Below are 25,627 nucleotides of genomic sequence, written 5' to 3'. Positions count from 1 at the left end.
AAATTACCCAGTGATATTCACCACTTAGTTAGCAGTGGTTTTTGTGTTCATGTACAAATTTTTGTATTTCAACATATACATGGTAATAACTGATTGCTAATTTTTATCCTGTTTCACTGAGAAATTCCTGGATGATTATTAAAGAATAACCTGAAGAGAGGACCCACTCTGGACATGAACAGCACTATCCCATGGAACTGGATCCTGGTGATAATTTAAATAGGAAAACGAAGAAGCCTGCTAACAGTCATTCTCTCTCTGTGAGACTGCACAGCCCCTGCTACACTCTCCTGATGCCTCAGTAGTCTGCTTTGGCTCAGGATTAAAGCAGTCATCCACGCCATCCTGAACGAATCTTCTGAAACCGTCTTCTGAAACCACTAAAACCAAATCCTTCATTTCTTAAGTCATTCTTTTCCACGCATGTCAATTTAATGAAAAGTCAGCTTGATATTCTGTGGGACTCCCAACAAGGAGTGTGGGACTGTCTCTGACTCTTTTGCTTGTACTTGGAATCTTTTTCCTCCTACAGAGTTGCCTTATCCAGGCTTGACATGAGGGTTTATGCCTAGTCTTATTGTAGCTTGTTATGCTGTGTTTGGTGGATATCCTTGGGAGGTCTGTTTCTTCTTTCTTCTTCTTCTTCTTCTTCTTCTTCTTCTTCTTCTTCTTCTTCTTCTTCTTCTTCTTCTTCCTCTTCCTCTTCCTCTTCCTCTTCCTCTTCTTCTTCTTCCTCCTCCTCCTCCTCCTCCTCCTCCTCCTCCTTTTTCTTCCTCTTCTCCTTTTAGGGAAGTGGAGGAGGAGTGAGATTGAGGGAGAGTGGAGGAAACAGGAGGGACTGGGAGAAGTGGACTCAGATCTAACTACAGTCAGATCAGAATGTAATAAATAAGGGAGAAAAGCAGTACCAAATAAAAATAAAAACTAAAGAAAAGTCTGACCTGAGAGTTGTCTCCTAATTACTTCTAGTGAGCTGGAGGTGGGAGGAGGCAGCCATCCTGACTGCTCAGCTGGGTATAGGACTTTCATCTCTGGCCAGCACAGTAAACTTAAATATTAAAACATACTGTAGCCTTCTTTTATTCTATGTGACACTTTAAAAAGCTATAACCTAGAAAAGTCAAAACTTCTGGGCAATCCCTCGAGACAGCTGCGAGTTCCCCAGTAGAAGCAAGCAAGATAGGTCTGCCTATTCCTGCCCTACATGGTGCATTTGCTGTTAGAGGAGAGAAAGGCTTCCTTGCGAGCTTCATTTTCCCATCATGGACCATCTTCATTTTCTCGTGACTGATCAGGCCTGCTGCTCCTGCAGTGGCATCTCTGGGCCTGTCTGCAACCTCTGGAAAACTTTCTCTGTGGATCGCAGCTGTGCTTCGTGCACAGCTTGGGGCTTTTTAATTACCAGTGAACCACACCACTGACTCCTAGAGAGGCAGCATCCTCGGCATCAGGATGGGTCTAGTTGGCCCCAGAGTTGGTTCCTAATTACTTCTGGGGAACTAGGAGGACAGCCATCCTGACTGCTCAGCTGGGTATTGGACTCTGATCTCAGGGTGCCAAAATCCCTCCTCCTCATTTCCCCTCGATTCAGTAGGGTTTACACTTATTAATTCCTGCAAATCAAAATGAAGCTGCTCTCCGAGGCCGAACACAGTGGTCGTTCACACATGTGATGAAGAAAAATAATGATCTGGAGTTTACATGGAGTTTCGTTTTTATCATTCCCACAGAAGAGGGAAATAGCTACCGAGCATTCCCCGGGTGCCAGACACTGTGATGGGCTTCTGTGAGAGGAGTTTATAAGCATCTCCATTTGGGGTTGGGTGAATTCTATCACACAAGGTTTTTCAGAGAATGTATTTCTCTAACAAGCAAAGCTGTCGTTTAGTTTGGTGATATAACTCTGACGAGGAATACATGAAGAGTTTGTTCTTAATCATTGCAGGCAATCATTGGAAACAGTTTAATAGGGTACATGATTATGGAGACTTAGTTACTTTTAAATTGCCTTGTCAAAACACCATGACCCAGGGAACTTGTAGAAGAAAGAGTTTAATTGGAGGCTCACAGTTCCATTGGGTAGAGTCCATGACTACCACGTTGGGGAGCACAACGGCAGGTAGGCTAACATGGCGCTGGAGCAGTGGCTGAGAGCTCACATCTCACTCACGAGCATGAGGCAGAGATCACAAATGGAAAATACCACGTGCTTTTGAAACTTAAAGTCCTCCGCCTGGTGACTGACACTTGTCCTCAAACAGGGCTAAACAGTTCCACCAATTAGGGCCAACTATTCACATATATAAGCCCTTGGGGACCATTCTCACTTAAACTACCACATATGGAGTTTAGAGTCCGTATATGTGGCCTTAACAGTAGACTCTGAATTTGGAAACATCACTATCCTAACGGAAATCTTGGGTGGTAACACGGGAAGGGTGTTTGAATGCTGAGCATCCAGAGTGTGTGACCTAGATCCTGGAAAGAATGATGACAAGAATTCCTGGCTTGCAGGGGTGACCAGTGATCTTTGTCTTCTCTTTGGCCTTTCACTCTCATGGTTAGATACCTAACTAAGTGAGAAAACTATCCAGGGGGTGTCATTTCGCTTAGCAAAATTCCTAGGGGTCTACGACTAATTACACACACACGGGGTTGCCTAAGTCAGTATCAACGGGTAGGGATTTTCATGACGCTTCTGACCTAGTCATCTTAGAAGGTAGTGAGCTCCTTACCCTGAGAATATTTGAACTAAAATTTGATTGTGTCTCTCAGAGATGTGGCCAAACGCCACGTGTGACATTCCTATTCTATGCCTCAGGCTCCTTTCTTCTTTCTCTTTAGAATTTCTATTTTATTGCTTTGTTAATTCGGGGTCAACCTACCCCTGGACCCAGCAATACCACTCTTGGGAATTTACCCAAGAGATGCTCTATCACATGTCAAAAGCATTTGTTCAACTATGTTCATAGCAGTATTATTTGTAATAGCCAGAACCTGGAAACAACCTAGATGCCCTTCAATGGAAGAATGGATGAAGAAAGTATGGAATATATACACACTAGAGTACTATGCTGCGGTAAAAAACAATGACTTCTCGAATTTTGCATGCAAATGGATGGAAAGAGAAAACACTATCCTGAGTGAGGTATCCCAGACCCAAAAAGAAGAACATGGGATGTACTCACTCATAATTGGTTTCTAGCCATAAATAGGGGTCACGGAGTCTACAATTGGCGAACCTAAAGAAGCTAAGTAAGAAGGTGAACACAAGGAAAAACATATCGTTATCCTCTTGGATAAGGGAAGTAGACAAAATTGCCGGGGAGAAAAGTGGGATCTTGGGGGTGGGGTGGGAAGGGGGTAAGGGGAGATGGGGAGAGAAAAGGTAGAAGGGAAGGAGGGGGGACTTGGGGAAACAGGAGGATCGGGATAAAGGAAGGTTGGATAGGGGAGCACGGAACCACAATTCTTAGTTAAGGGACCCACTTAAGGGTGGGCAGGAGAATTGACCCTAGAGGGGCTCCCAGGTGCCCAAGCTGAGGTCCCCAGTTAGTTCCTTGGGCAGCTGAGGATAGGGAACCTGAAATGACCCTATCCTAGCGCAATACTGACGAATATATTGCATATCATCCTAGAACTTTCATCTGGCGATGGATGGAGATAGAGACAGAGACCCACACTGGAGCAATGGACTGAGCTCCCAAGGTCCCAATGAGGAGCAGAAGGAGGGAGAACATGAGCAAAGAAGTCGGGACCACGAGGGGTGCACCCACCCACTGAGACAGTGGAGCTGATCTACTGGGAGCTCACCAAGGCCAGCTGGACTATTACCAAAAAAAGCATGGGATAAAACTGAACTCTCTGATCATGACGAACAATGAGGGCTGATGAGACGCCAAGGACAATGGCACGCAGTTTTGATCCTATGCAATCTGCTGGCTTGGTGGGAGCCTAGCCAGTTTGGATGTTCACCTTCCTAGATATGGACGGAGGGGGGAGGACCTAGGACTTACCACAGGGCAGGGAACCCTGACTGCTCTTTGGACTGGAGAGGGAGGGGGAGAGGAGTGGGGGGAAGGGGAGAGGGGTGGGAGGAGGGGGAGAAGAGTGGGAGGAGGGGGAGGGAAAGGGGAGGCTGGGAGGAGGTGGAAATTTGTTTTTTTTCTTTATTCTTCTTTTATCAATAAAAAAAAAACTTTCTAAAACAAGCAAACGTTAAAGATACGTTCCCTCATGGAAAGAAAGAAGCACGAAGCTACCAAATGACTCATGCCTGTGTCCCCATGGAACCGCAGACTGCAGAGAGGAATAGGGCTACATATGGCAGACACAGGAAACTGACAGCCGGGCACAATCCACCAGCCCATCCTGATATTCCCAGAGCTGAACTTAATCCTGGTGGGTTGCACCGTAAAGCTCTGTAGGTAGCACCTTACCTACGCAACACCAAGGGCTAGATAAAATAACCCGCTGAAAAGATGGGCCCACCATTCGTTACCAAGGCCCTTGGGGCTTGGGATTCAGAATGTTGTGAGTGAAAAACCATATGGCCCATGTGCTGTGTTCTCTAAATGTGCTCATTGATACCTGGAGTACTACCTGGTTATCTGCAGTAAGAAACATAGAGTCACAAGGTGGGGTTTGCAGGATGGACTTGGCTGAAAAATTCGCTACGAAATGTCTGTCAGTATTTCCAAGCCCCCCGACTTGGAAAATGTGAAGGAGGAACCCATAGCCTGATTTGAGTAGCACTGTTCCACCAGTGTGACTTGGAAGAAAGTTTAATCATATGGCACAATGCTCGGAATAAAAATAGAATGTTTTGTGCAGGTTGCTGAAAATAATGCAGGGTTTTAAAAGTATACCAACATTTAAAAACCGTCCACACAGATTTATAAAATTGACTTCAGAAATCAGCAGCAGAGTAGTGGTGGAGTCTGGGTGTAAGGATAATTGGCCATTTTCCATTTCTTATTTTGGATATTTTTCTTAAATTTCCTTCAACACTAGGAAGAATTTTAGTAACAAACAAATCCAATTTATTTCTGTATCTTTTAGTGTCTTTCACTGTGTGCCCTGGGGATGCTTGTACTTTGAGCATGCCCAAGTCTGGGACACATGATCATGTCCTCTGCTTGAGTCTTCAGAGGGGCCCAGCCAGGCTGTATCTCATTGGAAAGGGCCTAGAAGGAAGCACTCAAATGACTTTGTCTCCTCCAAGACACGGGGAGTCGCAGCATCAGGGTTCTGAGGCCTGTCTGCAGGATGAAGAGACACTAGAAACCAAACCATACGTCTCCTTTTCCCAGTTCTGCTGTATTTATTACAGGGCAGGAAGCAGGCCTATGTATTCCCCTCGGAAAGCACTGCTGTGCTGCAGGGAACGAGGCTTCATGTAATAGGATGGATTTCCAGGGAAAGCCGTCAGGGTGGTGCACAGAAAGTCAACGCAAACCACCTCGCTAACTGTAGAAGCCCCTTAAAATCATGGAGTCTGGACTTGCTGAGTTCTTGCAGAATTTTTTTTCCCATCATTCTCTCGATAATGCCACAATGATTTATTTAACACTAGGAGAATGCTCTTGGAAGATGAGCGCTAACCTTCTTGATCTTCGTAAGTGATGTGCCTACCCCAGTGCCTGACATAAAGCACGGTGAGTGAATGCTTCTAATAGACTCATGGAATTATATAGAAAGATGTGGCAGATACCTGTGTGGCATCTATCTACACCCATGTGAAACGTGTGAGTGTGTATACCTGTGAAGTACGCAGGAAGGTAAACATAGTTACCTGTGTGTGTGAATAGTGTCTAACTTCTCTTTCACCCATCCGTTTGCATTCATTCACTATAAAAGTGTCTAATGAGAAATCCTATAGTGACTTAACTATTGTGTTTCTACAATCCATAGGTTAAAGACCTAACCGTTAAGGTGATGGTGATAAAGGATGGGACTTTAGGGAAGTGCTTAAGTCACAGTGGCTGAGCTCCCAAGTAGCATTTGTGCCTCCACAAGAGAGACCCCAGAACATTCTTCCTGTCCTTCCTCCCGTGTAAGAACACCGCAAAGAGATGCCGCTATGAGACAGGAAGCAGCTCTTTACTGGAGATCAACCTTGCCTGCACCTTGGCTGGGCTTCCCCGGGCGCAGAACGATGAACAGCATCGTTTCTGCTGTTCTGCTGTTTATGAATCTCCCAGCTGAGGCATTGCCTTGTAGCAACCCAACACAACATCAGGGATCAGGTCCCGGCCACAAAGGTCATGGTAAAGAATTTCAGTTAAAGACTGTAAAGAATTTCAGGTTGAGGAATCATGAATCCAAACATACATGGGTCACCTGGTTTCTTTGGCTGGAAGAAAGGATGTTGAGATTATTTTCTGGGGTTTGCCTCATGATTCTAATGTCCCTCAGTTTAGAATCTGCCACCTGGAGTCAACTAGGTTAATGATTAAGGAAGGGGCTTCCCCAGCGTGGGGGTTGGGGACTCACAGACCAGCACAGCACAGTCCTCTCTGTGGGACACAGGGCAGTGTGTGGCTGCTTCCTCCGGTTATACCTTGGTGACAGTTACAATCACTTCTCCAGGGTGCCAGAAGGAAACGGGGCTGGGAACTGTGGACTAGCACAGCCTTTCTGGAGTCTGTAAAAGCTCAGATTATCCTTCAGGGTGCTTGGCCTGGGGCCAGGGATTCCATATTTCTTCTAGGCTCCAGGGTGATGACAGTGCTGACACAGTCTGTGGTTGGAATGACAGAGCACTGCCCATCAGGAAACCCTAGTTAGGAAACCCTGAACAGTTGGTCCGGAAACCCCGGGTGGCGAGAACAGCACAGAGCGCAGACAGATGATTTCATTTTGTGTATACATTTCTCGTTTGTGTGTGTGTGTGTGTGTGTGCTGTGCTGTTGTTCTTCTAGTGTTCTCGTTCTGTCTCAGAACTGGCCTACAGCAATTCTGTATGGATTAGCTGATCTGAGTATCCTGAAGAGAGGACAGGCAGAAAATACGTTTGCTTTGGTGAAGACACATATCCTTGAGTTCTGGGAACTTGGCAAAGCAGGTTCCTACTGCTGAGGTGTAGGACGGACAAATAGGTAAGTGAGTGGTTTCCGATTCACTCATCTCCAGAGGAGAAAACCAGTGCATGTAATGTAGTGACCATATCCTCCCATGGAGCGATAGTCAGCTTCATATCCAGGGTACTTAAAACAAAAATCATTAAGACACACTTTAGAAAATATTTCAAAAATCCATTGCCCCCAGCACTTGGGAGGCAGAGGCAGGTGGGTCTTTGAGAATTCTAGTCCTGACTGGTCTACACAGAGAGAGTTTTAGGACAGCCAAAGCTGCATAGAGAAACCTTGTCTCAAAAAAAGAAAAAAAAAGAAAAGAAAAAAAAAGTCCTTGCCAAGATTATAGGCATCCAGCCAAAATCAAACTGCCCAAATCCTACTTGAGAGGGACGAACTTTCCTCTCTGTTATGAAATATTTAACTATGTAAAGATGTGTTACATTTGTTTAGGCTGCATTTGTTTAACCATGTAAGGATGTGTATTTAACTATGTGAAAATATGTTGCTGTTTTACCTTGCTTGCCTAAGGCACCTGATTGGTCAAATAAAAAGATGAACAGCCAGTAGCTTGGAAGGACAGGGATAGGAAGTGTGGCAGGCAGAGAGAATAAGTAGGAGGAGAAATTGAGGGGGAGGGGAGAGACAGAGAACAAGGGAGAAAGACTGGGATGTGACCAGGGCCAGAAGCCGGACAGTTACCAGTCAGTCAGGGAGACAGCAGGAAAGTAAGATATAGAGAAAGAAAGAAAGAAAGAAAGAAAGAAAGAAAGAAAGAAAGAAAGAAGGAAGGAAGGAACCTTGAGGCAAAACGGATGTGGAGAAACAGAGTCCTTGCTCATTCCTCTGCTGTGAGAATAAGAGTCCAGGATTGAGAGGCAGTTTTCCCATCCTGTGGGCCAGAGGTTAGGCTGCCACTGCTGATCCCCATGGAAGTCTGTGGGTGCTCAAGTTGCAAGAGCTTTTCCCTTGGTTTATAGCTGTTCCCACTCTAACCCAGGCCCCATTTGCCAAATAGAACTGTTTTCTGTTTCTGTGTGCCACCCAAGGGCTTCTCTAGGCACTCAGAGCCACTAAAACCCAAAATGTCCTTCCCCTTCTAAGTCACATCCTGCTTGCAGAGGCTCTGTAGTTTTGTGGCCATCCACAGAGTTAAGATCACCCAGCTGTGAAGTGACGAAGCAAGGACTTGACGGACACGCAGCCAACTTTTGCACATTCTCTCTGGTGCCACCAACCCGCTTCTCAGTTTGCACCAGAGCAATGTGTAACCAAGTCAAAGAGTAGATAAGGTCAATAAATACCTAAGTAAACAGACTTCGGAGTTAGCACCTGTATTCCTCACTCTCCACATCGCTGTGGCAATGAATTTGATGAAAACCAGTAAAGAGAGGAAGACTTGACTCTCCTCATGACTTCACTTATGCCAGATGATGAGGGTGGATGAGGCACATCAGACTCCACACCATGGCAGTTTGGAAACAGAGGGAGGAAATGTAGGAAAATATCAGTGCAGACATAGCTCCCAGAGACACTCCTGCAGGGACCCGCTTCCTTTGACTAGCCCCCACCTCCTAATTTATGGATCCATCCAGGGATTGATGGATACATTAGGCCAGAGCCCTCAGGATCTAGCTGTCTCTAGAGACTGCATCACAGACATGGCCAAAAGCAGGCTTCACTAATTCCTTCACATCTTTCTTCACATCACCCAGCTGACGGCCCAAATCAAATATCAGAGCACATCAAATTTCTCTCATTGAAAGTGTGATTTTTGCATTATAAACATTCCTCAACTACTCCTGTTGTTTTTTCCCCTATATTCACAGGCACGATCCATGATTGAGTTTTTCTATACACATTTGGTTATCCTAAGGCAATCACATCACTTATTCTGACTTTGTGCACAGAGAAAGCTGGGCTCAAGGTTTTATCCTGTGGGAGGCACTGGGCTTTTCTTTGTACCCCCACACAGTGGCTGCAGGTGACTCTTGGTATTTCTGCATGAGTGTCCAGTGTCTCAGTCCTGAACTTCTCAGTCCTGTTCTAGCTGCACACCCATGCTGGGCCAGAACAAGTGACCTGTGCACAAAAATTCTGCTTCTGGACACCCAAGCACACACAGCAACCCCTGTCTCTCAGGAAATCCCCTTCCCTCCGGGGCGTGGCGGCACTATTGAGGCGTCATCCATCTTGTGGTTCCTGTTTCCTCCAGAACAGCAGTTCTCAGTCTGCTTATCACATATTCACATGATGATTCATAACAGTAGCAAAATTACAGTTAGGAATTAGGAATGAAATAATTTTATGGTGTGTGTGTGGGGGTCACCACAACATGAGGAACTGTATTAAAGGGTCGCAACATGAGGAAGACAGAACGACTGCTCTAGAAACAGGAGCTGGAGTTCAAAGTGCTGTCTGGTACTTACTGGTTATTCATTGTCCTTGGCATCTGGCAAATGAGAGGGGTCTTCAACTCAGCCTGCGGAGACAAAAAAACATGCTCGTTATTGGACCTTACGCATCGTGTTTAGTTCTGTTGAGCATGCTACCCCTGATTCTTAGTAGGATTAGCTGCAGGTGCTGGTCTAGAGGAAGCAATAGGAAGCAAATCAATGTAGGTCAAACACTGGGTTATTTCTGGCACAGGGTGGGGGAGGGGACGCCCCCTCCCCCGACATGCTGTCCTCCTTCTGTCAGCATTCATCCCGTCTGCCCTGGGGAGCTGAGCAAACACGCACGCACGGAGTCTGGTTTTCCCTGGCGTGCAATTGTCCGCTTCCCCTGGGCACCTAGCAAACGTCCGCGCAGGCTCCATTGGCTCTGCTCCGAGGAGTCCACGGGCTTGCCGAAGCAGGCTGGAGAAAAGATGCTTTTCATTTCCCTGTGACTTTTCCATAAAATATTTACTGGAAGTTTCAAGTGTATACCACTTTTTAATCAGCCGCCACATTTTATTGGAACCCAGTGTTCACCCTCAGAGGAGGGGTCATTAGTTCCATTTACCATATACATTAGCAGCAGGGAGCATGCGCATACAGTAAGCGCTTTATGTCAGGGACCCTGTTTAATTTGTTAAAAGATTCTGAGAATTATAGCGGACATTTCACCGTATTTCCTGGAGGTCCATCCAGAAACAGATTTCTCAGATAATTTGAGAATAGTGAATTGTTATCCTTTGGAAGTTGTGGGCAGGTAGGGCACAAAATATCACGGGGTGCCTGGGAGTGCTAGAAAGGGGGTGCTGTCATCGTACCTGGAACACTGAAGGGAGGGGATGGTGACTGGGTTCAGAGACTGAGAGGGAGATTGATTGACATTTTCAACTGAGGCAGCTTCCCAAGGGAGCCGCAGGAAGATGGGATGGAAATGGCCATCCTGAGATCCTCCTACCGTGGACCATCTGCTGATGTCACCCACTGGCTAGTGTGAGGAAGAACCCAGGAAGATTCACTCCCATCACACCACCAGGGCTCCAGATAAGCAGGGCAGGGCAGAAGCTGGATTTCACAGCTTGGAAATGAAGCTCACAGAGGTTGAATTATGTGCTCATGCAGACCTATCGACAGGTGGGGCCCACTTCAGAAATTCCGATTCCAAATGTGTCATCACATTGCACACAGGTCTCACATAGGTCAGTTGACTCTTCTGTGTGTCTTCCCATCTGCTAACACTCTTGGTGTCCAACCACCATGAACTGAAGGCTTTGTATAAATACTGTATCCAGTGTCTAACCCGTGCCTGAAAGAGGCTTCTAAAGCTGGGAAGTTTCTTCACCCTTGTATGTAGACGGCAGTTAAAAGTGCATTGTGAACATAGACACACCCGGGCCAGAACACAACAGGTGTCAACTGTATCATAAGGAAGGAGACGGCTCTTCACATGGTAGCCGAAGCTAGAACTAGAGCCAGTCTTGCCAAAGAAGTCTGGTTCTTCCAGGCTCAGAGATAAAAATGTATTCTCCAGGCCAAGGTACACAGGCCTTAGACTTCATGACATGCCATAGGGGCTTTATCTAGACGGGTTGGTCACCACAGAGCTCCTTTAGACACTGCATTGAGAGCTTGAGGATATCACTCATTACGAACGGCGAGGACAGCTCCTCTCCAAAGGTGGGATTCATATTTGGTCTATGCGATCATGGAGTAACTGCTAAAGAAAAGTTACGGAGGAGCTTGAACTGAACTCAGGTCCTCTGACACCCTGTGTATTGCTTCATGCCGCACCTGTCCTCTGAGGCCTCGGGTCTGCCTCAGTTGAAAATGAGCTGTCGTTGGGCTTCTACTCTCCTAGGCTCTTTGAACAAGGCGGTATGTCTCGTTCACGGTCCCCTCTAGAAGTCATCTCCTCCAGGGTGGTGGAAAAGATTAAAACCCTATCAGTGAGACATGGACAATTTATAAGTCCCAGGTAGAGGAAATAGTAAGAGCTGTGACCATCTAGATGCCCTTGGTTAGAGAACTTAGTCTCTTGCCACGTGGAAATGGGGGCTTCAATATTGTTGTTTTACACTATGGAGTTAGAAGTTAAACTAATGTACATGATGTTGTCTTATAAACTATAAGATACAATCAAATATGGATGTACCAGTATTGATGGAATAGGGCTAGCAAACTATATCAACATCCATCATGTCATATTTACTATGTAGGCTTATTCATATCAATTTAAAGATAATAACACCTAATGAATGTAAATGATATGATCACAGTAAGATAGGAAAAATGGTCTACCCTGAAGCATTAGGACTTTCTTACACAGTCGCTTGGTTCCTTTGTATACATCCGTGGTGCTGAAGTGGAATCAAGCTCTCTGCAGAGGCCTCCCTGCATGCCTGGCTCTTAGCCAGGTCTTGGGCTCACTGCTCTGAGGCATAGGCCAGCTCTTTCCAAGGCCTCCTCACATCAGTACGGTGGGAAGTTGACCCATCCTGCTTCTGCCCTCTGCGGTATCGCTCTGCACGAAAGCGCTAGAGCTTGCTTGATCTCATTTGCTTCATCTGGAGGAGGCAATTGGGCCAAACAAGTTTCTTTTTAGCTCAAAGATGCCACAAAGCAGTTCCCTTAAAAACTATAATCCATCTAAACTTGATGACAACAACGGCTTTAAAATGTTAGAGATATGTGATTATATTTCTTGCATTTTATTGTCTTCTCCGGTGGAGCTTCTTGCAGAACTAAATTGCAGCGGTCTCTGTGAAATAGCTATCACAGGGGACAGCAGGGAGGCTGAAGGGAATCTTTGTTGCTTACATGTAAACCTCTGTAATTTGTTTGATCTGTCTCATTTTTAAATATTAGGGAAACTTCACGTTGTTCTATTAGTGATTTTTGAGAGATGTGAGCTGTATATTGTACAAAAGAGTGTTTTAAAGTGTTTATTTTTAAATGAGCCAAACTCCTTTGGCACTGTAAAAAAGTAAAATTTCGGGTCTGAGAAAGTCAGCCAAGCACAAGTCAGCCAAGCCGCAAGGCCTTGGTAGGGAGGACGGAGTACTCACTACAAGGCCACAGCTTTCAGCTCCACCCAGACTGTCCTGAGATCTTCTGAGAACACAATACTCTTATCTGATTTCCTTTTTGTAAAGGATGTGGTAATTCAGTTAGAATTGCACGTCTGCCCGTTTTACGAAGATAAAACAGAGTAGAAAAGACAAGTAGTTTTGCCAAGACAAGAACAAACTGATGCTATTCACACCCTATGTCACAGTGACCACTGAGTTTGTATAATCATCTTTAGTCAATACAAAGACAAACTGACATTCACATGTGTTAACTGGTTTTGCAGGGCATGCACATACCTGGTATTCAATACTCATTTGGTCCTGACACTTGGGCTACACTTTTGGGAAGCTCTTGGCTTGTGTAGAGCCTTTACTTTTCTGTATCATGGGGCAGTACACCAGTGACTGCTTAGGGTGTTTGTGACGATGATGGGAGACGTCTGTGATAGAAGTTAAGTACACAAATGTTTTCTCTTGCAGTTCACACTGGGTCTAGCATCAAAACATCAGAGTTGCTACTGTAGTTGGCTTTACGCTGAGCACAGATTCAAGTGAAGACAACAGCAAAACAAACAATAGAAAACAAGAGGACTCACATAAAATAAATAAACAAGAACAGGGTGGAATGGGGGGGGGGACTAAAAACTAACAGATGTGCTAAACACCAAGAACTTGAACCTGAAGAAGAATCAAATGCCTTTTATTGCTTCCAGGTTTGAGTCTCCAGGAATGTGGAGTGTATACCCATGCTCATAGACACTGGCTCCATAATCACAGGTTCTCTGTCAGCCCTTTGGATCTATCTGGGCTGTAAAATGTAAGGTGCCCTGAAAAGTACACTTGGGTTGTTCTGAGCAGTAGTCTATGTATGACGATAGTCTAAATGCCCCAGATACTTTAGTTGAGCGCTGGATGCTCAGATGGCATGACTGTAGACTACCCCAGATATTCTAATAAGTAGGGTGACCGCACCTGAGTGGATGGCCACACACCCGGGAGTATGTGAGCAACACAAACTAGAGTAGTGTTTTTTTTTTTTTTTTTAAAAATGAGGACACCAAGTTAAGTGGGTAGTGAAGGGGCGTGGATTTAGAAGAAATATGCAGAGGGAATATGATCAAAATACATTGTATGAAACTTTCAAAGAACTAATAAAAAGAAAAGAACAGAAAACAAAGCCACACATATGCAAAATGTTTTAAGTTGTGATTTTGCTTGGGACACATTCCTAGTCACACATAGCCCCAGGGACTTGTAGGTGGGACATGTTGGAAAGTCTAAACCCTGTACAGAGGAGCCAGAATCAGATCACCCTTTGCTTTGGATTAGAAATCCATGGTTTCATTTTCACATTTTCAGGAGTAGAGTCCCTTTAGCTTCATTTCCTCCAGTACATGTTTCTGACATCTACAGCGAGGAGTTAGAGCAAAGTGTCTCCTCTTTCCACTCTTGCTCACATAGAACTTGAAATTTTAGCACAGCGATAAGATAGGAAAACAAAAATCAAAATAGAAAAGGAAGAAGTGGAATTATGACAGTTACATCCTCCTGTTCTTTTTTTATTATTTTATTTTTTATTTATTTTATTTTATTATTTCATTTTTTTTACTTTTTATTTTTTTTAAAATTTACCTCCTGTACTTATGACACCCTGAAGACTTCACCAGAAAACTCTGAGAACTGATAAACAGGTTACAAGCCAACATAAAATCTAGTAGATTTCCTATATACCAGTACAAACATGTTTGAGGAAGGAACCATGAAAACAGTGCCATTTATAATACCTTAAAAATTACTTAGAAATAAACCTAACCAAACAAGTGAAAGGCCTTTTGATAAAGATTTCAAAATACTAGAGAAGGAAACTGAAGGCACTAAAAACCACCCGTGCTCATAGGTCAGAAGAATGAATATTGTGAAAATGACCATATTTCCAAATATGACCCACAGGTTCCCTGCAGTCTCTACCATTGTTCCAATTATATTCAGAGAAACTGTAAAACAATTCTGAAATTTATACAAAAGCACAGAAGACTCCAAATAGCCCATTCACTTCTGAGCAAAAGCAACAGCGTTGAACAAAATAATATATTGCCCTACTTTGCCTTTCTTTGCTGTGAGAAAGCCTGGCTTGAAACAAACTAGGGGAGAAAAAGAGTTATTGGTTAACAGGTTACGGTTTATCACTGAGAGAAGTCAAGGCAAGAATTCAAGGCAGGGACCTGGAGGTAGGAACTGAACGAAGCAGAGGCCCTGGAGGAGACTTGATCTACATGGCTTGCTCAGCTCGCTTTTTATATACCACGCAGGACCACCTGTTTAGAGGGTCAGGCCCTCTCACATCAATTATCAATCAAGAAAATGACCTACAGACATGCCTAGAGGCCAATTTGATGGAGATGTTGTCTCAGCTGAGGTTCCCACTTTCCAGGTGACTCTGGTCACCTGGAAAAGCTAACCAGTGCATTATATATGTGTATATATGTATATAATATATTATATATATATGCACACATGAAAATGGAAGCAAGATTATGTGAGAAAAAGGGATTTAAAGAAAGAGGTCAGTCACTTCCTTGTCCTCAAGGCAGGATAAAGGTCATGGCAGAGAGATTCTCAGAGGACTCACTTCTGAGAGCAAAGGGAAGCCTGACTCTATGAGCAGTTAGGCCAGCTAATCTTACAGTTTGGGACATGATGGTCCCTGTGATTATATCTCATTATCGCATTACATAGTCCATTTATGGGCTGAAACCCATTTCAGAAATACAAGGAATTTGATGGATATAAAGCTGGTTCTATACTAAAAGTATGAGTAAGATTTCCAGGGTATGTTATAGAGCTGGGTATTAACACGGAAATGTCTGCTTCTGAACTTGAAGCCTTCCTGGTGTCTCAGAGAACGGGTTAGGAAGCAAAGATTTTGTGTATAAATAGATGGAGTTTTGATGTGGGTCTTAATCCAGAAATAATTAATACCCTTATGGTATCATGAGCAGTTTAAACAACTGAAAACATGTAGCCCAACAAAATTGCATTTCCTTGCCATCCTTGAGAAGTCTTGCTGTCCTCTGGGAATGTGCTAGTGCTGCCAAGCAGCTAGGGAGATGCATTTTATCACAGACAGTTCTCCTATACTTTCCCTGGTAAAAATTAATATTTCATGAAGGGAAAACATACTTTACAGTACATAAATTTTTTTTTTGCTTTCAAATAGTTCTCATTTATTCCCAGAAGATAAAGCTTATAAAAATACGAACCTCTGCTTCTTTGAAAGTTTAAGAAACATCATTTTAATGACAATGTACCTGATCAGATACAGGAAATAGCCAACAGCAAACCTCAAGTTGCTGAGACAATGTGAGCATCAGCTGGGAAGCAGTGTATCCCAAACTGGGTCAAGGCTGAAGCATAAGGTCTGTGTAAAATACCTATGAGAGCCGTCTGGCACCTCTTTACAGTTATACCCAGCACAGGAAAATGGAGTTGAGGGAGAAACAGTACATGTATAATTGAAGCAAGAGAGGAGTGACTCAGTGAACGGGGAGAGAAAGAAAAGAAGTAGGGAGAGGGAGAGACCCATACATACAATTTCAAGTAAATATATCGAAACTGGGATTTCTCAGATGCAGACACTTATTAATTTACCCACAATTCAGAATTCTGTGTAATTTTCTTCTATTTTCATATCAAAAATTAAGAAGTCACAATTTAGAGATGCTCATATTTAGAGGAGAATGATTGCTGATTGGGTTTCTAATTCTAACCCTGGCCAGGGCAATCAGCTAAAATTAATTAAATATAATGTTTCATTTGATTGGATTTCCAATGAGTGGCGGCATTAAAAGTCAAATGGATTATTGTTATGGATTGTTTTGAGAAATCTCGGAGAATTCTCTTTTATTCTTGTTTTTCAGCTATTAAACTCGAGAATATTTTTTTTAAATGATTTTGCAACTGTCTTGATAACAAGTCACTTCTCTCAAGCATCTCAAGGAAGCATGGAAGGGCATCTATTTGTTCTTTTAGAAAGATTTTGAGAAGGCCTCTAACACACCGACACGATCTACAGTTGGTTTGGAATTTATTACTCATGGGGCATCTTGATTTCCAAAGCCATTTCCATTTCCTCTTCTGTGGTCTGATTCAGTAGAATGATCCCTAGGGCAGTGATCACTTCTGCTTTATTGTACAGTAGGCACACCCCTTTGCTTTCCCCTCATTCTCCTAATCTGCACTATGATTCTTTTTTCTGTTCTTCCTTCTTTTCAATTTTTCTTTCAACCTTATTCTCATAAAACTTCTGTTTGATTATGTTATTTAAGTTATTTTACTGTTCAGGAGAGCCAAGCTATAGTAAGCATACAATACATCTATCTGTCTACCACCATCTCTCTCATCTACCTTTTTCCTGTCTGTCTGTCTGTCTGTCTGTCTGTCTATCTATCTATCTATCTATCTATCTATCTATCTATCTATCTATCTATCTATCTATCTATCATATATTTACCTATTATCTTTTTTTACATAAGAACTACCCTCTGTTACTTGTTTAGTATATGTTCTGTGGTATGTGTGTGCGTGTATATGTATTGTGTGTGTTTTGTGTGTGAGTGTTGTGTGTATAGGTGTATGAATGTGTGTGTTGTGTGTGTTTTCTGTATGGGTGTATGAATGTGTGTGTGTAGCAAGTTTACTGCTAAAGACTAATGTTTTATTGAGCTATACATTTATCATTAGTTATCTAGTTATCATCTACTTGTCTATCTACTTGTCTATGTATCTGTCATCTATTTTTATATATTGTCTGTCTATATACCTATGAATCATCAATCAATCAATCTCTTTATCACCTATCTATTTATGTATCTATCATCTATCAATAACTTTCTATCATCTGTCTGTCTTATCATATATTTGCTATCTGTCATCTGTGTATTTTTCTCCCATCTATCTCTATCAACCAATCAACTATCCGTCACATACCTATCATTTTAATTTTCCTCATAGATTATTGCATAGTATACTTGATACAGTCTACCTACGTTTTGATGGAACAGTTACCTGTTTTTGTTTGAAGATTTATCCTATCTCACCCCATTTTCATTCGGCTTTTATAAACAATGCTAGAATCCTACCAACCGGAGGTGAAACGGCTAGGTCTCCATTAACTGGGAATTTCTCCATCTGTCACTTCTTCTACTAATTAATCAATTAATCAGTTCATTTGGTGATTCTAAAGGCATAGTTTTTGGAAAAGAAGAGAAACTAAGATGCAAGGATTACTGTTCATACTCTGTAATTTTCCGGCAAGGCTTAGGAAGAAGCTGTCTCGCTCAGTGATAGCTAACCATCAAAGGTGAGCAGCCTGCCATTTTTCAAGTCATTTATTAAGCACCTGCTGTCTGCTAGCTGTTCTGCATCATTGCTTCACAAGAAATAGCTGAATGACGTTTGCATAAAGCTTAAAATCTAAAACAGCACAAAAGTGCGGGTACTCTAATCAGTAATGGACTAGGAATAATGCAGCTTATGATAATAATAGATGACAATAACGGTGCCATTTGCTGCATACCAGAAATGCGTGTAAGACATTCGATTTAAGTAAGATTCCATTGTAGGCAGCAATCCAAATGACCCAGATTTTGCAATCCTGAGCGATTCTGTCATTTTCCTTTTCAGTGAGAGCCCTCTGGAACCATATCTGCCGTATATACAAACTGCACAGTGTGGGTACGGATGAGCTCAGCCCTTCATCTGGGACTTGAAGCACATTTGAAACCTAGCTTTGGAATTCAACTTCCTAGAGCATGATTAACTTATTTTTCTACCTTTTTAAACTCAGGTTCACCTACCTAACAAGATGTAGGGAAATCTCTGAGCCCAGGGACGCCGAATTGTACAAATTAGGTCTCAGGTCTCAGTTTCCCAAACATGAAAAATGACACAAGCACTTGCCCTTTTTGGCTAGCAGGGTTATTCTGAAAACCAAGTAAGAGCCAGGAAGTTAGAGTAATCCCTGTCTTGCTCTCTCTGGAATATGTGCTTGTATGTATGCAAATGCCCGAGGAAGAGACTGAGCATCTTGCTCTGTCTCCCTCCCTTTCATTCCCTGGAGACAGAGTCTTCACTGAACCTGGATGCTGTCAGCCTGCAAGCCTCAGTGATTCTCCTATCTCTAACTCCACAGTGCGAGGGTCAGACCCACGGTCAGCTGTTTACTTTTTTTTACACAGGGATACAAATTTAGGCTCTTATGCCTTCACAGCAAGTATTCTTGCCTACTGAGCCAACTCCCCAGCCCACCCCCGACCCGTGAGTAGTCTTTAGATTGTTGTGGAAGGATAGTGAATGATAATTATTGACTCACATCTTTGAATCAGTGAAGCAAGGATTTTGATGTTCCTTGAAGTAGGCAAGGAAAACATTCTAAAGGAAATCACATGCTGTACACCCAGTCTAAAAAATTTCAAGAGGGTCAGTACATCTGAGGAATTTTCAGACACCACCACGTCTTTGACAGATGAATGATAAAAATAAATATGAATGTGATGAGATTAGCTTTTTATAGAAATCACCTTAAAATAGTGTCCCGCAGAGGCTTGGGCTCCACTGAAATCTATAGAACTTCTTTAGGTCAAAATTCTGAGCAAGAGAAACAAAGGATTATCTAGAGCAGTGGTTCTCAACCTTCCTAATGCTGTGACCCCTTAATACAGTTCCTCATCTTGTGGTTGCCCCCAATCATAAAATTATTTTCATTGCTACAGCATAACTGTAATTTTACTACTGTTTTGAATTGTAATGTAAATATCTGTGTTTTCCAATTGTTTTAGGTAAGCCTTGTAAAAGGGTCTTTCGATCCCCAAAGGGGTCTTGACCCAAAGGTTGAGAAGCACTGATAAAGATATAAAATAAATCAGCTAATAGTAATACCCATTATTATTCTCTTTGCATTAATAATTACTAAACATCAGAAATGGATTTTTAAATATTACATTTTGTTTCTCACTACAAAACCAAAAGGTAGACACAACAAATCCATTATATAAAGGATAAATTTAGGTCTTGAGAGGTTAAATAACAAGCCTAAAATCTTACTGAGAAGTCAGAGTCTGGATTCCAGGCATTGCTTTTCCCAAAGGTGGGTGGGTAGTGGAGTGGGAATTGGAGACAGAAATAGAGGATGGGCTGGAGGAGGGAATGGGGAGATGTTCTATGGGGAGTGCTCAGAGATGGGTTCATCAGGAGATCCAGGCCCTGTTTATGAGGGAGGAGGACCTTTACCACCCGTGGTCTCCGAGCATCTGCTAATGGTTGTGGGACAGATGGCTCCCAGTGCCTGCTGGGGCATCATTCCATCAGTGGCTCAGAAACCCTCTCTTACAATGGCAGTTTTGATGCTGTGCCCACCTAGTGACTTCTGAGCAGTAACCCGGCTTCCTGTAAGGATGACTTCTGGGAATAAACACTCTACCAATCGGAAACAACAACTTGCCATATGTGAGCATCACAGGTGGCCCTTTAAATCAAAGTGCCAGAGTGGTGAATGGCTTGAGCTCCGTCAGTACCGAGTGTCCTAGTACTGGGGGAAGTGAGCCTCTGGCTCTCAGGGCTGATGAAAAGATGCCCACTACCAAGGTGTCCACGGTAGTTCACACTCTCAGAGATGACCATGGACCAGGAGTTAGCTGTAACTCCATCTAAAAGTAAATTCATCAAAGAACATAGACCAATCACAAACAAATGGCATTGAAATTTCACCTTTATGCTGAACTCAGCTCACAAGGCATCCAAACACAGTGGAAAACCATTTCTTGGGTTCAGGCATTTGGAAAGCAAAATTCTGATGATCACTACCAGTAACATTTAAAATGTATACTTTGAAAATATTAGTGATCTATATCTAAGGGTTTTATTTTTTTATTTTCGAGACAGGGTTTCTCTGTAGCTCTTTGGTTCCTGTCCTGGAACTAGCTCTTCTAGACCAGGGTGGCCTCGAACTCACAGAGATCCGCCTGCCTCTGCCTCCCGAGTGCTGGGATTAAAGGCATGCCCCACCACCGTCTGGCTATCTAAGTTTTTTTTATAATTAAAAACTATTATTATGTTTGTGTGTTAGTATATGTATATATGCCTGCCCCTGTTGACAGTTAGTTCTCTGATTTCACCTTGTAGGCACCAGGGATCAAACTCAGGTCTTCAGGTTTGATGGCAAGCATATTTACCTGCTGAACATCCTCTTGGGCCCTAAAACTGGGAATCCCACAAACCATTGTTTAGTTTGACAGAGAGTGATAATAAGGGCCCGCCATCTCAACAGATGGGGAGAGAAGATTTTTTCCTTAGAGATGTATACATAGCACCATGAATATGGTACATAATGTCCTGTGTGTTTCACAGTCACCAACAACTACTCTTGCCACAAACGCAAGGACTAGGGGTGGTTTTAATTATTATTGTTCTATAGTAAATGTTCTCTCTCTTAGTATGTGTATGTGAGAGGCTAATTTTATATATCTTTCTCAATTACTCTTCACTTTCTTTTTTTTGAGGTAAGGTCTCTCCCTAACTCAGGAGCTCATAGATTCAGGTAGGTAGTAGCCAACCAGCCCCAGGGATACTCCTGTCTCTGCCTTTCCAGCACTGGGACTTCCTGTGTGCTCTGCCACCTCTGGCTTGTCACCAGCTCTTACATGGGTACTGGAGATCTGTTTTTTCACACTTGTGTGGCAAACACAAACTAAGCTACCTCCCCAACATGTCTACATTGTATTCATGAACCACAGTGTTGCTTTTTACTGCATAAGTATATGAAACTATATTTTGATGTTAGTTTCTAATTAAAAAGGTAAAACAAATGTTTAAGTTATGGCTGACTATGTCCTTGGACGCAGCCAGCAGGGCCTCAGTACTAGGTACAAGACAGAGCCCTAGAACCTGGGTGCACCTGGGTTATTATCTCTGACTCATATATAAAACTAACAGTACATAGAAAATGTCAGATCCGTGATGTGTTCTTTATTACACCCAATAAACACGAGGACTAGGGAGTGGTCATTGTCCGAGGCATAGCATGCCCTCACATGGCTATCTAAATTGCTGATATTTGGAAGGCATGATTAGATTTAACCAGAACAGGGCTGGAGATTTGACCAGTTGGAAGAGTACTTGCTTAGCAAGAAGTCCCTGGATTTGATCCCTAGCACCAAATAAAACTGGATGTGTGACTCTTGCCTGGAATCTCAGCATTTGGGAGGTGGAGGTTAGAGGGTCAGAGGTTCAAGATCATTCTTGGTTGTCTTGTAAGTTTGAAGCCAGTCTAAACTACATCATCTCTCTGTTTGGTAATTTAATCCCTTGGATGCATATTCTGTCTCTTGCTGGAATGGTAGGCAGGGCTGAATGCATGCTGGCAGAACTCTGCCCTTGATTGAACTTGGTAGTTAATGTGGTGAAGAATGTAGCTACTTTATGTATAGAGCAAGATTCTGAACAGAATGCTTCCAGTTCACACTCTGTTACCCTCTCTTTGAATTGGGCATGATACAGTGTGGCTGCCGTTAATGCACTTGCTGGGCATCTATTCTCTTCTTTGTTAGACACCATGGCTGTTAGCTCTCAAACTCATAGCAATCTCCCAGTGTCAAAATGACAAACCACCAAAATCATGTAAGTGAAGACCAGAGGCATATAAGCACATCTTAGAGTCATGCCTAGTTTGAGGGGGGGGGGACTCTCAAAGTCCTTTCTTTTTCCATTTTTACCTTGCTGTTCACCAAAATAAACTTTTTGGAATTTCAGTTCCAATTTTTTTTTTGCTGTCGTAATATTCACCATTCATACTTCATAAATGTATTAAGAAAACTAAACGAGAACACGTGTACTCAAAGACTCCATACCAGGCTATGAAATTTTGAAATATTATTATTCTCTAATTAGATATTAAAATGAAATATTTATATATTGATACACATTAATACATTCTGTGGTAGTTGTGGAATGTTTATGAGTGGACTTGGGTCTGATTTGAGATTAGGATATGAAGTGAAAGAAAAAAGGAAATGGTTGCTGAATATGTACTAAAAATTATGACTATGTACGAAGTGTCAAGAATGTACAATACTTAATACAAATATTGTCAAGACTAAATAATTTTCAATCTGGGTCTTTGTTGATGTCTCCCCATTATAAAAATGAAAAATTAGGCTGGGGAGATGGCTCAGTGGCTAAAAGTGATTGCCATGGGAACATATGGGCCTTTGTTCAAATCCTCAGAACTCACATTAAGCCTGGAGCAGTGACTGTAAGGTGATGATATCAGAGACTAGAGGATCTCTTAAAACTTCGGGGACAGTTAGCAATGCACAACAAACAACCAAGACACTGCCTTAACCGATGTTGGAAGATGAAGACCAATATATGAAAGTTTGTCTTCTAACTTCCACATATCATACTATGACCTGCTCACACACACATGTACACGTATTCACACAAGAGAGAGAGAGAGAGAGACGGGGGGGGGGGAGGAATCTTATTTGAGGATCAGTGATAAAAGAACATACCCAGTCTAAGTGGCAGAGTGGCAGAATGGCAGAGTTAGGCCCTGACTCAGTCAGCATCAAATTCTACAGTGTGTCCTACGTAACATTGGACTCAATGAAAGCAGACCAGAAATGGGTTTATGACCATTTTTTTTAGGCCAGAGCTGACCAAGTGGGACCGAAAATGATAGCCCTTGGCTTCACAGTGGCCTTGTTCATTGAGTCATCTGAGAGGTCACCTTGTGTGGTGGGGGTTGGGTGGGCACAGATGTACCACCGTGAAGACATCTGAGCTCAGAGAAGACTCCAGCAATAAATTCAAGGGCACAGTCAACAAAGCTACAAACACACACTACTCACTTTCCACAAAAGCTGCTTGGGTGAAAATCAGCTTAGGTTTGAATTCTGTTTACTGAATTCCTTGCTGTGTGAAGAGCCTTGACCATGCTCCTTGGATCACACAAGCTTCCATCTGTGAGCAGGGGGAACAAGATCCCTAAGGCTCAAGACTGGGTGGGGGAGTTAAATGAGTGAGCCTAGGAAGCATGGCTCGCTGGAGCCTGTATTAAATCAATGCCTTTCCCCTTCTTGCCTCTCTAGGGTGCATTTTATGTGAGGCCTCTGGGAGGATTTCTAAAAGTTTCTGTGCTGTGCCTCCAATTAGTCAGAGCCACCCTTGTCTTGCTGGCTCTAGAAATGATTGTTCCCTGTACTTTGCCCGAGCCCTGGAAATCAAAGGGTGCTGTAACAGAGGGAGTGGGGGCTGGAGCTAAATTTTAGATAACAAGATTAAGTGACACTTATAAAAATCATAAAGTATCAATAAATTATACTCATATTTATCTTCTTAAAACTGTGTTTGCCCTTTTACGACAATTCTTACCCCCCCCCCCCCTGTAGTTTGCTGTCACTACCTTCTGAGTAAAACCTGGAGGAGATGCCTCCAGGCGCCATTGGAGAGTAAGCATTCCATCCCTGCTTTATCTAACACAGACTCCTCTGTCTTGGGAAAGGAGGGTGTCTGCCTTATCCTAAAGCCTACATCTTCCACAACAAAGCTAAAAGAAAACTGTATTAACTCAGAAAATACAAATATATATATCCTCAGGGCTGAAGGAGTTGACTTCTCCTTTGAATGACTCCCTTTGCTGAGGCTGTCTTTCTATGGGTTGCTCTACTGGAGGCTATAAAAGCTACAACAGACCCTGTCTCCTGACATTAGCAACATAGGCTGGTGGTGGTGGGGTTAACAAGTGCCAGAATAGATGGAAAAACCCTTTGTTTTCTATTTGATAATGGAAAGACATCTGAAATCCTTTCCTAGTAGAATGAAGGAGCAGAGCTGAAGGAGCTGGCTCCATTTGGCTCATTTGATAGGATATAGAAGTTCCACATTCATGTCAGGAAAACCTTTTCTCTAACTGTGCAAAGCTCTTTCTAGTGACCACTGTGACAGTGAGTACCACGAGACACATGCTAAGACAAGGTTATCCTGTTGAGTTTACCTGCTCGGTCCGCATTCAGTCAAGAGCTCAGCGTTGAGATGGCTGGATCCTGGAAGCGGAGTCCACGGCCGCATCCTGGAGAACTCAGGGACCAGGTAACATGCAAGCCAGGGGTTGAAAATTTTCCGTCTGCTCAGAGGAGTCCTTCAGCAGAGACTTCTCTATATGTACCTGTTAGTTTTGGTTTCCTGAGAAATGTAGCCACAGAGCTGGGCAGTCTGGCCTTGCAGCAGGCCAGACTTCCTCTTTATGAGTTGTGGTGCTAGCCTCGAAGGTGTGGAGGTTGAGGTTCCACCACTCAAAGTTGACCGTAAGTCATGCAGATTCTTTGTGCAGTCCTTCTTAAGAATCGGAACATGTGACAGCAGATCGTTGAGCAACTTGGAGCATAAAAGCAAGCTTTGCCTAGTGGACGTGAACTATCTTGTGACTGAGTGTTGCAATGACTCCCTAAGTCCCCCAATACTCATGGGCCCCTCAGGGATTCTTCAGAAACTACCAAGACTTAGAAGAGAAGTGGTTGGCTCCTATTCTTGCTGTGTTTGTGATTGGCCACAGGACCTCCATTCCCTTGCCATTTATTCCATAGGTAATTCTCATAACTATGGTTTCAGAAACATTATAAAGATGAGCAATAGAATGCAAAGTCATGCTGCACACTTGGAGCACATATGAGATACTCAATATATTTTCATTTCCTTCTGTCTTAACCTTAGTCCATTAAAGCTGACCTTGTTGAGTGGTCATTGTGGTGGTCCTTGATGATTTACTGTTATTCAAATTGATTTTATTGATGTTAAATTTTATATTAAATTCCTAAATTATTTAAAATGAATCCAACGAAGTTTATTTTTATTTATTTTTGGAAGGGATAGCTCTGGTTTTGACTTAATGAAGGAAACCCTGAAATAAGCACCCATGGAATGTTAATTATGAGCCAAGCTTTGCTCTAAGAAGTCTTAGGTATCAGTCTACTCAGTAACCACATGAGGAGAATAT

At 42.9% G+C, this 25,627-nt stretch overlaps 1 protein-coding gene across 1 annotated transcript in view; it reads right to left on the bottom strand.

The window, feature by feature from the left end:
- Positions 1 to 24,843, bottom strand: part of Clnk (cytokine dependent hematopoietic cell linker) — a 166,085-nt gene extending 141,242 nt beyond the window's left edge. The window contains exons 1-2 of the mRNA XM_075943700.1: positions 24,629 to 24,843; positions 9,506 to 9,558 (exon numbers count right to left, since the gene is read on the bottom strand). Coding sequence (XP_075799815.1) covers positions 9,506 to 9,558; positions 24,629 to 24,643 — 68 coding nt within the window. The 5' untranslated portion in view covers positions 24,644 to 24,843. The remainder of the gene's footprint in view (positions 1 to 9,505; positions 9,559 to 24,628) is intronic.
- Positions 24,844 to 25,627: the final 784 nt, after the last annotated feature.

This window comes from Microtus pennsylvanicus, chromosome 12 (assembly GCF_037038515.1).
Source record: "Microtus pennsylvanicus isolate mMicPen1 chromosome 12, mMicPen1.hap1, whole genome shotgun sequence".
Classification (NCBI taxonomy): domain Eukaryota; kingdom Metazoa; phylum Chordata; class Mammalia; order Rodentia; family Cricetidae; genus Microtus; species Microtus pennsylvanicus.
The sequence above is the reverse complement of the archived record's forward strand: the minus strand, read 5'-3'. Positions and strand labels throughout refer to the sequence as shown.